Source organism: Symphalangus syndactylus, chromosome 8, assembly GCF_028878055.3.
Source record: "Symphalangus syndactylus isolate Jambi chromosome 8, NHGRI_mSymSyn1-v2.1_pri, whole genome shotgun sequence".
Classification (NCBI taxonomy): domain Eukaryota; kingdom Metazoa; phylum Chordata; class Mammalia; order Primates; family Hylobatidae; genus Symphalangus; species Symphalangus syndactylus.
Window position 1 is genome coordinate 79989624 of NC_072430.2, and position 14498 is coordinate 80004121.

Consider the following 14498-nt stretch of genomic DNA (forward strand, 5'->3'; position numbering starts at 1 on the left):
CTTAAGCTGATAAGCAACTTCAGCAAAGTCTCAGGATACAAAATCAATGTACAAAAATCACAAGCATTCTTATACACCAATAACAGACAAACAGAGAGCCAAATCATGAGTGAACTCCCATTCACAATTGCTTCAAAGACAATAAAATACCTAGGAATCCAACTTACGAGGGATGTGAAGGACCTCTTCAAGGAGAACTACAAACCACTGCTCAATGAAATAAAAGAGGATACAAACAAATGGAAGAACATTCCATGCTCATGGATAGGAACAATCAATATTGTGAAAATGGCCATACTGCCCAAGGTGATTTATAGATTCAATGCCATCTCCATCAAGCTACCAGTGACTTTCTTCACAGAATTGGAAAAAACTACTTTAAAGTTCACATGGAACTAAAAAAGAGCCCGCATCACCAAGTCAATCCTAAGCCAAAAGAACAAAGCTGGAGGCATCACACTACCTGACTTCTAACTATACTACAAGGCTACAGTAACCAAAACAGCATGGTACTGGTTCCAAAACAGAGATATAGATCAATGGAACAGAACAGAGCCCTCAGAAATAATGCCGCATATCTACAACCATCTGATCTTTGACAAACCTGACAAAAACAAGAAATGGGGAAAGGATTCCCTATTTAATAAATGGTGCTGGGAAAACTGGCTAGCCATATGTAGAAGGCTGAAACTGGATCCCTTCCTTACACCTTATACAAAAATTAATTCAAAATGGATTAAAGACTTACATGTTAGACCTAAAACCATAAAAACACTAGAAGAAAACCTAGGCATTACCATTCAGGACATAGGCATGGGCAAGGACTTCATGTCTAAAACACCAAAAGCAATGGCAACAAAAGCCAAAATTGACACATGGGATCTAACTAAACTAAAGAGCTTCTGCACAGCAAAAGACTACCATCAGAGTGAACAGACAACCTACAAAATGGGAGAAAATTTTCACAACCTACTCATCTGACAAAGGGCTAATATCCAGAATCTACAATGAACTCAAATAAATTTACAAGAAAAAAACAAACAACCCCATCAAAAAGTGGGCAAAGGATATGAATAGACACTTCTCAAAAGAAGACATTTATGCAGCCAAAAATCACATGAAAAAATGCTCATCATCACTGGCCATCAGAGAAATGCAAATCAAAACCACAATGAGATACCATCTCACACCAGTTAGAATGGCCATCATTAAAAAGTCAGGAAACAACAGGTGCTGGAGAGGATGTGGAGAAATAGGAACACTTTTACACTGTTGGTGGGACTGTAAACTAGTTCAACCATTGTGGAAGTCAGTGTGGCGATTCCTCAGGGATCTACAACTAGAAATACCATTTGACCCAGCCATCCCATTACTGGGTATATACCCAAAGGACTATAAATCATGCTGCTATAAAGACACATGCACACGTATGTTTATTGCGGCACTATTCTCAATAGCAAAGACTTGGAACCAACCCAAATGTCCAACAACGATAGACTGGATTAAGAAAATGTGGCACATATACACCGTGGAATACTATGCAGCCACAAAAAATGATGAGTTCATGTCCTTTGTAGGGACATGGATGAAACTGGAAACCATCCTTCTCAGCAAACTATCACAAGGACAAAAAACCAAACATTCCATGTTCTCACTCATAGGTGGGAACTGAACAATGAGAATACATGGACACAGGAAGGGGAACATCACACTCCGGGGACTGTTGTGGAGTAGGGAGGTGGGGGGAGGCGGGGGAGGGATAGCATTAGGAGATATACCTAATGCTAAATGACGAGTTAATGGGTGCAGCACACCAACATGGCACATGTATACATATGTAACAAACCTGCACATTGTGCACATGTACCCTAAAATTTAAAGAATAATAAAAAAATAAAATAAAAAATTCCAAACAGCAATTAATTACTACATACTTGGAAGAACAAAGAACACTACAATAGTGTACCCCAGAAGAAGTATTTTTTAAAATAAAAAAATTAGGTCATAAGCTTAAGGTCAAAAACCATGTTACATTTATTTCTTTATTCCCATATTGCCTGCACATAACAGTTATTCAATATTATAGCTAAATGTTAATTCTTCCTAAAAGAATATCCAAAAGCAATGTCACAGGAATCCAAAGCATGCATTATAGAAAAATGATTGCTAGAGAGATCAGCAATCGTTTTTCTATAATTTCAATAAGACATCAGAAGGAAAAAAATTATTTGGGTTTCAAACGTTACTAAGAAAAGATAAATTTAGATTTTTAAAATAATTATGTTGCCTAAATATCAATAAATACTTAGGAATGTTAGTAAAGGGGATCATAATTTTGTTCTTTAATAAGACAGAACATACATTAGTAAAAAGTAACAGCAACAGCTTTCTACAAAATATCACATTTTAAAAATACATTCACTGAGGTCATTTTTAAAGTATTTTATACATTGGGAAAAGATTACTACAGTCAAGCTAATTAACAAATCCAAAAACTCAGTTACCTTTATGTGTGTGTCTGTGCGTGTGTGTGTGTGTGCGTGTGTGTGTGTGTGTGTGTTGAGAACAAAAGATCTACTTTCTTGGCAAATTTCAAGTATACAACACAGTATTAGTACTGTCACCATGCTGTACTTAAATCTCCTGAAGTTATTCACCTAAATAACTGAAATTTTGTATCCTTTGACTAACATTTCCCCATTTCTCCCATCCCTGCTCTCCACCCCTAGAAATAATATTTCTACTCTCTGCTTCTAAGAGTTTAACTAAAAAATATTCTTGGCTGAGCATGGTGGCTCACGCCTGTAATCCCAACACTTTGGGAGGCCGAGGTGGGCAGATCACTTGAGGTCAGGAGTTCAAGACCAGCTGAGCCAACATGGTGAAACCCCATCTCTACTAAAAATACAAACATTAGCTAGTAGTGGTGACACATGCTTGTAATCCCAGCTACTTGGGAGGCTGAGGCGGGAGGACAACTTGAACCTGGGAAGCCAAGGTTGCAGTGAAATGAGATTGTGCCACTGCACTCCAGCCTAGGGGACACAGCGAGACTTTGTCTCTTGATTGATAGATAGATAGATGGATAGATTATAGATAGACATAGATATTCTTGAAAAATTAGTACCAGTTATACAAAATGCTTTAGAAATTATAGAAATCTGCTTTATAGGCCAAAAAATGTTTTTGTATTTACTAGAAAGTATATACATTGTAGAAAAATTTAAACTGGTTATGAAAGTAGGAGTTTCATTGCAAGTATATATGCCTAATTCATTTTAATCACATGTGAACTTTTACTTTTTGCAAAGGTGAAGGCTTCAAAATAAAAAAAAAATAGGTTAATATTTCTATGAACCAAAATCCTAATTATGGAAAATGTGGAGGTAGAGGGAATTCTTCCCATATAGCCCTGCCAATCAGAAAACCTAAACCTATTATGACTTATTTAATATCCATGATCTTTGTGAATACTTATAAAAAGATTTCCTTTCAAAGGTCTAAATGTCATCCTACCTTTACAAAGCAGGTTATAATTCTGGGGGGTTGCAAAAATTGAAGTTAAATTTTTAAAAGTAACATATTCTATATTGCAACAAAACCCTTACAAACTATATTATTAAAGAAAAGAACAAAGACAAAAGTCATTGCAAACTCAGAATATCTTTTCCCATGCCAGTCTTGGGAATATTTTATGTAACCACTTAATATAATGACTGTTAAAATTTTATATAACATTTAATGATGTAATAGTAATGACTTCATTAAAAATATGGTAATACAACCTCAAAAATAGTTAACATTATATAGCGATAATTCAATTTTCATTTTTCTTATTTCTAAATTATTTTATTCTAAAGTGTTATTTTAGAAAAAACTTAAAATTTCACAGAAATCATATTTTCAAAAATAAAGCATAAAAATGTAAGGATTTTCATAATAACAGATATTCCAAGAGACTATTATTTGAAAGTGGGAAATATTTACAAAATATTGATGAAATTACTTGAATTTTGAAAGATTAAAATCAATGATATATTTAATCTTAACACATATTTGATATCCTAACTTAACATTCCCATAAAATCAAAATGAAATAAAATTATTGCCATCCACCCTAAGTCATATCCCAAATTACCAAATATAAATTTACACAGAAGCATTCTACATAAGTTTTTGCACACCTCCAACACACTTTTGAACTCACTTGGGTAAATATGGATCTTTCCAACAGCAGCAGCAGTTTCTACAAAGTTATTTACCTTGTCCAGGTCTTGCAGTTACAGCTGCTCCAGCAGATGGCGGCTCACACTCCTATCAATTATAATAATGTTATTACAGTGACCTATTACAATGTGTAATTTATAAAAAAATAGTAGTGATATCACAGTCTTACCTTTGCTTTCTTTGAGTCTGGATCAAACCTTTCAAGAATTAATTTAGCCGTCTTGTAAGTTTCTTTTTCCATGACTTCTTCAAGCTACGAACAAAAATTTCCATAAATTGTCACATTTCAAAACACACACTACTTATTTGTATAAGTCCTATTCAAAAAGGTTTAAATACCCTTAATATATCCAAATAGAATGAAAGACTTCCTACATTCGAATAATTAAAATCCAGATTTTAAAATGGCTTCTAACCTCTAATATGTTACTTGTACTTAACAGCTTTACTGCAAGGAAATACCAAATATTGCTAATTGTTTACATATAATGAGGAGAATAATTACATGCACCAACTTCAATAATGGAATGTGCAAAAATCTATCAGCCATCATTATTGGAAGTTATTAGACATGACAAGCAAATGACAGGCAATTCCTCAGATTTATTTCCTCATAGCACTTAATGCTATTAATTTAAAGAAGGTCGTTAGCCAAGAGCTTTACAAAATAAAATCTCTGTGCCAATTAACTGCTGTCAGCATCGATTTTAGATTATTTATTAGCAGAAGCAATTAGCTTGCTGCAAATGCAGTGAAAACTCACTAACTGGGAGAACAGCCATGGAATTTGCTCAAATGACTTTAAAAGATAACCCTCACCTCTTTTTTACTTAGACTCAAACTAACTTTAGAGGAAAAAACTGAGCACAGAATTTAAGTAAAAATTTTACTGAGTTCTATGTTCACACTAGAGACTATAATTAAATCACTTCATTATTTTAGCGTTTTATTTACCATGCACTCAAGTCACTATATAACTTAATACATGGGTTTAACTTAAAATATAATCGCTAGTAAAGTATCACTAGCAGTTACGGCTAGTTCAACATCAGAAAAAGTTGAACTTTAGTACAAGACAGTCATAGTAATGACAAATTACCTAATGTGTAGGATGAAATGCTTTTGCAAAAATTGGAAAAGAACCTTTTCTTTCTCAGTGACCACTGATAACCACTTAGATTCATTAAATGTCATATTCATTCCAAAGGACATTTATTTTAAAACGCAACCCAAAGCACATTTACTGAGTTAAAAATATGCTGCCACAATAGCAGTTAACAGATTCCTCATTGAACACTCAATTCAACATTTAAGAGGTAGGTACTTAGATGAATGATTTATTAGCCTTGCCTTGGTTTAATGAAACTAAAATATTTTCCTATTTCAAAATTATGATAAATTCTCAAAATAAGCAAGTTGACTTTTCTGATATAAAGGAGACGTTTACAGTATCACTTTAGAGTTAGAAAAAAAAAAAACTAGGAACAGAGATAGAAAGAGGGCATAATAAAATACATCCCCAAATCAACATAATCTACATGGAATATCAAAGAAACAAATCCCTGATCTCTACACATTAGACTTTTGATGTTTTAGCAGTGTTGTGCAGTAAAACTTTATGTAATGATGAAAATGGTCTATGTCAGCCTAATAGTAGCCACTAAGCCCTATGTGATAAATGAGCACTTAAAATGTTGCTTGTGCAACTGGGGAACTGAATTTGTACTTTTGTTTTGTTTTGTTTCATTTTGTTTCATTTTGTTTTGTTTTAGATGGAGTCTCACTCTGTCACCCAGGCTGGAGTGAGTGGTTTCGGCTCACTGCAGCCTCCACCTCCCAGGTTCAAGTGATTATCTGCCTCAGGCTCCCAAGTAAGCTAGGATTAAAGATGCGCGCCACCACACCCGGCTGATTTTTGTATTTTTAGTAGAAACGAGGTTTCGCCATGTTGGCCAGACTGGTCTCGAACTCTTGGCCTCAAGTGATCCACCTACCTCAGCCTCCTAAAGTGCTGGGATTACAGATGTGAGCTGCTGTGCCCAGCTGTAGTTTTATTTCATTTTAAATAATGTAAATGTAAACAGTCATACTGATTTGGACAGATAACTCTAGACTAAAACTACTACTAGGTTTAAAAAGATTAAACTGTGATCTTTAAAACAACACACAAAACTCCAAACCAAAATGCTACTTTATCGAATGATTGCATTCCTGGTAGATTATTCAGCAAGTATTCAAGTGTATCTATGTTTTTATTTATCTTAAATAAAATCAGTTTTTAAATACTAAAAGATACAAATCTGTTTCCCATTTTTTGCATTTATTTCTAACAAAATATTTTCATATAATAGCTTAATTAACACACATCCATACAACATCTAAATAATAATATGTTTTAAATACACTGTTCAGTGGAAAGAACATGAACTTGAAACTTCGGAGTGAGAAAAGATCTGGGTTCAATGCACATTTCCATTCTTAGGAAGACTGTTAGCACGTTTGTCAGCCTCAGTTTCTCCTCTGCATAGACATTTTAATACTTTCTTCATAGCACTACTGTGCAATTTTAAAATATATAATGTAGGAGAAAGAGTCCACAACAGTGCCTAAAATATTAACATAATTTTCAGTGACACCTCAATTACTTAGAATGGGCCTGAAACAAACGATTTCCAAAAACTCAACATATTAACCTCAAGATTCAGGAACAAGAAACTAGAATTCTCGAGAATTCTCTAAATCAAGCTTGTCCAACCCTTAGCCACCAGCCACATGTGGCCTAAGACAGCTTTGAATGCAGCCCAAAACAAATTCGTAAACTTAAAACATTACAACGTTTTTTTGCAATTTTTTATTTTTGAGCTCATCAGCTATCATTAGTGTTGAAGGATGAATCATTTTTCTGTAATACGGTCGTACTAAAGGTTTTAGGGGATTTTTTAAAGATAGAATAATAAATACATGATTCAATTAAGAGTCAACATTGTGATGAGATTATATATTTCTATAACCTGTAAAAATTATTCCTACTTGATACAGCCATTATATCACAGAAAACATTAAAATGGCACGCTAGCACAAAATAAATCTGAAAAAAACTTTCTAAGTTTTGAAAGACAATTCTACAAATATTTAATACTAAAATTATCATCCTTGAAACAGAATTTTAAAACACACAAAGCATTAATTTCCCTAACCAATATTTACTCATGAAAAATATTCCAGATGTAAGAAAACTTTCTTTCATTTCTTTCATTTTGCATTAACTTTGCAATTCAGAGTATTAGGGAGCATGTTATATCATATAAACTCATCCTTTTATTATGCTGAAAATACTGTCTAGTATCCCTGATTTGGGGTTTGCTGTTGAAACTGATGATGTTTTTACTAATTCAGATGTTATATCATTTTCTGCTTTTATATAAGAGTATTCCACAATAATAGTCAAATCTTTCTTCTTTGCATTTCTTCTGTTATTGTGTAGCCTCAAGTGAATATTCAAATACTGGGAAAAGCCAGAAAATATTACTGGGCAATACAAAGATGTAACACTTTAAGCCACTGTAAGGTTAAGAACTCTATAGAGAAGAAAAGCTAAAATTGCCAATTTAAGGACTTCTTTAGCTTCCAAAACTTATTTCATGGAATATCATGCATAGGATTTGTACAAAGTATACTTTATACATTTATATAAATTATAGTAGGTATATAAACATTTTTATTTGCAAGAATGACTCACCATTAATAAGAGAGTGCCATAAATGCCCACAAAACTGATTAGATTGTACCACTTCTCTATGATTCTGTACGGTTCCCAGAAATGTCAACATTAACCTGTAACTCAGCATGTCAGAATTTCTTGCTCTTGCCTTCAGCTGACATTAGTGAATTCCTTTGAACTAGTAACATCTGTAGTTGATTGTTAAGCTTTAATTCTCAGGGAACTATAACACTTTTCCTCATGTTCCCAATTTCTCAAGTGATTTTTCTCAGGATTCAGAAAAACAGATTTCCCAAGGAATGCTAGAAATTACCACATAGGACTACGATTCTGAAAACAGCACAAAATTTTCATGAAGCCATTTAAAGAGGTAATCTTGACTCCTGTATTTTGATAGAGCTTGATTTTTGAACTGTTTTGAAGGAATGCTCACGGATGCAGAGGGATTATCTGCTTGCACAGATTACTCAGTGATTATTAAAAACTCAAGTTTTGTTAAAGGGCCGCAATATACGTGAGTGGCAAAATGCACACAGATCTAGACTTGGGAATTTTTTAGATAACTAAAGATTACTTCCTAACTTTATATTAATAAGTAAATACATTAAGCTCTTAAAATATTGTTAAGATGCTCTTTCCTAATTTAACTTTTTAATCAATTGATAATTCATATCTGTCATTACAAATTACAATTTTACAAATTTCAAATTACATTACAAATCTATTCAGATTAAAGGGATGCATCCCCAAGGAAACCACTTTTAATAAAATATCAAGTAGTGACCAGCCTGGCCAACATAGTGAAGCCCCGTCTCCACTAAAAATACAAAATTAGCCAGGTGTGGTGGTGCATGCCTGTAATCCCAGCTACTTGGGAGGCTGCGGCAGGAGAATCACTTGAACCTGGGAGGCAGAGGGCTCAGTGAGCCAAGATTGCACCACTGCACTCCTGCCCGGGCAACAAGAGCAAAATTCCGTCTCAAAAACAAAAAAAAAACAAAAAAAAAACCAAAGTGTAAAACTACTCAAACAAAGCAGCTCTGTTAAAGGCTTGAACAGTCAAGACCACAAACTAGTTCTAGTAGCAAACAGTATTATAACCAACAATAATCAAGTAAATGCAAATTGTGTTTAATAAAGTGAATTAGAGCCAACTTGTTTTTCTTTAGTCAAACTGCAAGAGAAATGCCATATTGAATTATTAATACTGATGCCTAATGAACCATTTAAACATGCAGAGCTATTGAACTCTGAACTTTTTCAACTGTTGTCAGACTTAAAATGAAACATCTTTTATGTTGCGATTCCTTTTAAAGGCTATTTAAAAAGTAATAAATAGCTTGACTTATCCTTTCACACAATTTTCCAAGTCGGCTCTGTTACTCTATTGAGAGATTTTCCCAAATCATATGTTCTTCAAGATCCTGCTTTCTGGCCATGTGATGCCTGTGACATTAGGCTGCTTCTCATCACTTAGGACTTTTTTCTTTTCTGCTTTCCTTTGTCTTCCTCTTTATCTTTTCTACTTTAACTAATATTTCTCCATTTTGGTATAAGCAGGACTTGTCTCTGATCACCAGTACCAGCTCTTCTTTTTATCTCATCAGCAAGTCAAACCAATCATATCACAACTTCTAAATCACTGACACCATCAGTATTTCCTCACTTTGAATTTCCGGCTGTTCCATAATGTGCAGAATAGCAGAAACATAATAATAAGATATTTCTGTGTTTGGCAATTTAGGACCACCAAAATTGCCAATACAACTTTGATAAATACCTCATAGGACACCTAATAAGGAGCAAACAAATAAAGCTACGGAATCCTTTCAAAATTAAAGTTCTCTTACTTTTCAGGTACTTAAAGCCCTTAAAACCAGTATCTATTACCATCAATTCACAGAATAATTTTTGACGTTAGTCTTAACCTTCACAATATTGGTTTCTTAATTATTACTTATTACATACTAGACTAAAATATACTGATCATTTGCACCTGATTAAATTTTATTAAATACATTTCTATACAACATAATGTTATCAGCAGTTATCATTTTCACACTTCAAAAATAATCATTAAAAAATTAGTAGCTCTATGTCAAACACCAACTTCAATTCACTTATTACAGACTACTATGTATCAATATCTAGAGCGCCTTCTATCTTACTCTTGGTCCTCTTTCCAACACATCTGAAGAGATGCATCAACTAGCCCCACAATAGATATCCATGTGATCAGAGTTACTGATAGAAAGTGGAAAACTCTGAAGAAAACAATTATCTCTCTCTCTCCCATCTCTTCTTCAGTATTTTCATGTTGAATTTCTCTCTTACAACCGATCTTCTTGATTCCCTCTCTTTCTTGGTGTCAAGAAAACCTGAGAACTGACATGTGGAGATATTTTGTCCTTTTTTATTTAGCTCCAATAAACAATCTGGTACCCACCTTTTTACCCTCTCTGCCTCATTTAGGCCTCCAATATGACTCATTTACTTACTTCTCAGCTTCCAACTGATATAGGTTCTCAGAATCTCAAGTCCTTCTAAACTACTTTTTCCTGTCAATCATTATTAACTAGCAAAAATATTCACAATTTCACTTCATCATTAAAATGCTATCCAAAAGCATATTATTAACTAGCAAAAATATTCACCATTTCACTTCATCATTAAAATGCTATCTAAAAGCATATTTCTTCCTTGGAGAGTCATTAACTTCCAACACATAAACATTAATTATTCAGTTCTTATTAGTTTAATATAAATTAATTTTAAATAAAAGTTAACTTACTATTTTTTTCCTCTGGGATTTTAAATCATCCAATGCTTCATCTAGAAAACAAGATTTAAATCAAAGCTAAATCAAAGATTATTTAGATATAAGAAAAAATCATGCCAAATGACACACAGTAGCAAACACAAGAAAACTTTCTCATTTTAGGATTTCTCAAAATTTAACTGGTGTAGAGACAAAAATTATCTCAATCTTCACCCACATATAGTTCATATTTTTGCCTGTATTATATATTATAGGCCGTTTAGGGGAAAAAATTGACTTTACATAGTATAAAGCACCTTCTTAAATTGAAATATATACAAATATTTTTTAATGTGTTCAGAAACATTACTTTCTACTATTTCTTTTTCCTTTCAACACCTCACCCACATTAATTTACAAAATTAGTATCAAATCTCTTTTTATACACTGGTAATAAAAATGTTCTCTTTGTTTATAAGGAAATAAGTACATATTTTACTTAGTCAAGCCTAAAGATATTAAGCACGACTTTTTAAAAAACCTAGAAAATCTACCTTATTGCATCTGAGAAGGGACATGGAAAAAAATACTAATGACTTTTCAAAATTAAACACTTCTAAGATTTGCCCGCTTATATAGGTTGGCATGGTGGAACAGAAAGAATCACCTCAGAGGGTATCTTTTATGAATGTCAATGTTTGATTTACAAATTTATTTAAGTTTCTAGTTTTTCTCTAGAAATATTTAACTAATACAGATTGAAACACTATTCCATATGGAAAGAAGAACTTATGGCTTGAATATTATCAAATGAAATGTAAATAATTCTTCTTAATACTTAATTAAATTTATAAATAAAATTATTACTTCTTCACTGAAATTCTAGGTAACAAATACCTGAATACCCAACTCAAAGTATATCATTTATGTAAAAATTCAAGGAAACACAAACATATAAAAAGATGATTTTACTATAAAAATGTTTTTCAAAATAGATTAAGTAGTCTTTAATGTGATAGCTAACTTATTACTAAAAGCAGAGGAAATCTGCTAACATCTTCAAAGAGAATAGTAATTTTTTGTTAGATAAGACCAAGCCAAACATCTGTACTTTAATCCAAGGGTTAGCAAACTTATTCTGTAAAGGAAAAAGTAAGTATTTTGGGCTTTATGGGCCAAAAAGCAAAATCAAGTCTGTATTTTTTGATTTTTGAGACAGGGTATTGGTCTGTCACCCAGGATGGAGTGCAGTGGCATGATCTCGGCCCACTGCAGCCTCTGCCTCCAGAGTTCAAGCAATTCTCATGCCTCAGCCTCCCAAGCTGGAATTACAGGCATGTACCACCAAACCAAGCTAACTTTTGTATTTTTAGTACACACAGGGTTTCTCCATGTTGGCCAGGATGGTCTCGAACTCCTGACCTCAGGTGATCCACCTGCCTTGGCATCCCAAAGTGCTAGATTACAGGCATGAGCCACTGCGCCCAGCCTAAGAAATATAAAAGAAATACAAAATTTCCATAAACTTTATAGACTAAATTCAAATACAGGTTGAGTATCTCTTATCTGAAATGCTTGGTGCTAGAAGTGTTTCAGATTTCAATTTTTTTTAAATTTTGGAATATCTGCAGAATACACCCCGCTGAGCATCTCAAATCCAAAAATCCAAAATCCAAAATGCTCCAAGGACCATTTCTTTTGAGTATCATGTTGGCATTCAAAAAATTTTGGATTTAGGAGCATTTCAGATTTTGAATTTTCAGATTTGGGATGTTCAACCTATATAATAATTGAGTTCAATTTTTTTGTAATATAAGTCTACCAGTGAAAAGGATGGAATACTTTCAGGGGTGGATAACATTTCACTTAATTGAGGATCAAAGCTAAGTGTTCTCTATCATCAAAACTGATTGCAAATGATAATCCATTCATGCTGATCTGTAATGAGATTTTACATATTTGATTTTTTAACGTCTTTTCACACAGGTAGTTACTGCCAAATACTGATATCAATCCACAAGCATATGATTTTAATTGAGCACATTCACTAATTTGAAAGGCATTTATAAAATTCTATTAGATTCTTCTCTTGGCATTTGCCTTTTAGGGTATTATTACATTGGAAGTCAACTACCTCCAATCAAAGACTGAAGCTCTTCAATTATACAGTGAAATGGATTTAGAAACATGGAAATTTCCTTTGCACTTGCCTTGAGGTCTGAAAAATTCTACTGGAACTATAATTTCAGCTCGGATAATGCATCTGCTACAAATTTGTGTGGGAATGGCAATCCTGCTTCTTGTTTCCATTTTTATAGCACTTTTAAAAAAATTACTTGTTATTACAATGTTGTTTTCTAAATGACTTTACCACATTATAGGTTTTGCATATATACATTGTTTTGCCTTACAATCTTAGGTTGGATTAATTAAGAACCATTATCAAGGCTGTAGCAAAAGCTAATTTCCAAAGCCAGTCAGTATTCAAACACAGTGGCTGAAGATGGTCCTTCTCATTTGGAAGTATTTCAATCTAGGTTTTGATCTCAAAATATGACAATAAAACTTTGCCACTGCTAAGCCATCAAACTGCTGTGAGGCAAGTCAAGAGAGCTTCTATTCATGATTAAAATTCACATAACTGACAATGGTTAAGTCCATGAGAGCAATGAAGTTCCCTTTGGCCCTACACAATGACAAATGCAAGTATGTTCTGCAAAGTACCTGTTGTTGAATAATACAATGAATAACCATAGAATTTAAACACCTTACAGTTTCAAAAGTTTTGTACAATTTGTACAACTAAGTCTTTTTCTGTTACATATTTTTACCACCAGCAGTTACAGTGCATCTTAGCAGATTCCACTTCAGGTTGTAGTAAATTGCTGTTTTCTAAACTTCACTGAAAATATTCTCACCTAAAGTTGTTCTGCAAAGACTTTGTATGGAGACTAATTCTTCAGTCACTTCAAGCTCAGCATGGACAACTCAAACTACAATTGAGCAGTATTGATAGCATCTGTCAACTCAACAACAGCCAAGGAAGATAACTTGAAATCATTTGCCTTGTTCTTTAATTGACTACTCATGTTTGTTTTTCTGAATTTTCTCAATTCTTCAGGCAACTGTCCTTGCTGAAACGTTACTAGTCAGTCATAAGTGTATTTTCCCTGAATACTTTCTTCTACTGCAGCAATCAAACACAATTTAATTAACTCATCTTTGGTAAATGGCTTTCCTTTCTTCACAAACAAGCCACTCAGAAACTTTCTTTGGCTGAAGCCCCATTTTCCCTTTTAGTTTTATGGAGCAATTCTGCAATAATATATTCCATTTTAAATTTTCTAATTTTTATGACCATTGCTTTCTGTGAGTTGGGAATATGATGATGAGTAGTTAGTATGGTAATGTCAAATACATATTGTACTCTTTTAGCACAGCTATAACGTCATTGCATAAAAAATACAATGCTTTGCATTTTGGTAATAAAATAGTCCACATTCCATTATGTACTAAAAGTGCAACATTCAAAGTCCACTTTTCTTTTCTGGTTTTTACATAATGGGTATGCATGGGTAATAAAAATAAAATAAAATTGTCACAGTACAACAATACACATGGCACTTAAAAAATGCTGTAAAGTTATAACTGCATTGGTTGTACAACAGTGTGAAATGATGAAATGATTAGTCCTACAAGTGCCTGAAGTGAGAGCACCACATACAGTCTGTCACAGCTACTCAATTCTGCTATTGTAGGATGAACGCAGCTAAAGACAGCATGACTGTGTTC

At 33.3% G+C, this 14498-nt stretch overlaps 2 protein-coding genes across 7 annotated transcripts in view; one reads left to right on the forward strand and one right to left on the reverse strand.

Annotated features, from left to right (window-relative positions):
* LOC129488080 (thymosin beta-4-like) overlaps nt 1-14498 on the forward strand; it is a 272872-nt gene that overhangs the window by 212950 nt on the left and 45424 nt on the right. The window lies entirely within an intron of this gene.
* Nucleotides 1-14498, reverse strand: part of LNPK (lunapark, ER junction formation factor) — an 83009-nt gene that overhangs the window by 39083 nt on the left and 29428 nt on the right. For all 6 annotated transcript variants that reach the window (XM_055289808.2, XM_055289807.2, XM_055289812.2 and 3 more), the window contains 3 exons: nt 10740-10780; nt 4397-4480; nt 4263-4314 (listed from right to left, as the gene is read on the reverse strand). In XM_055289808.2, coding sequence (XP_055145783.1) covers nt 4263-4314; nt 4397-4480; nt 10740-10780 — 177 coding nt within the window. The remainder of the gene's footprint in view (nt 1-4262; nt 4315-4396; nt 4481-10739; nt 10781-14498) is intronic.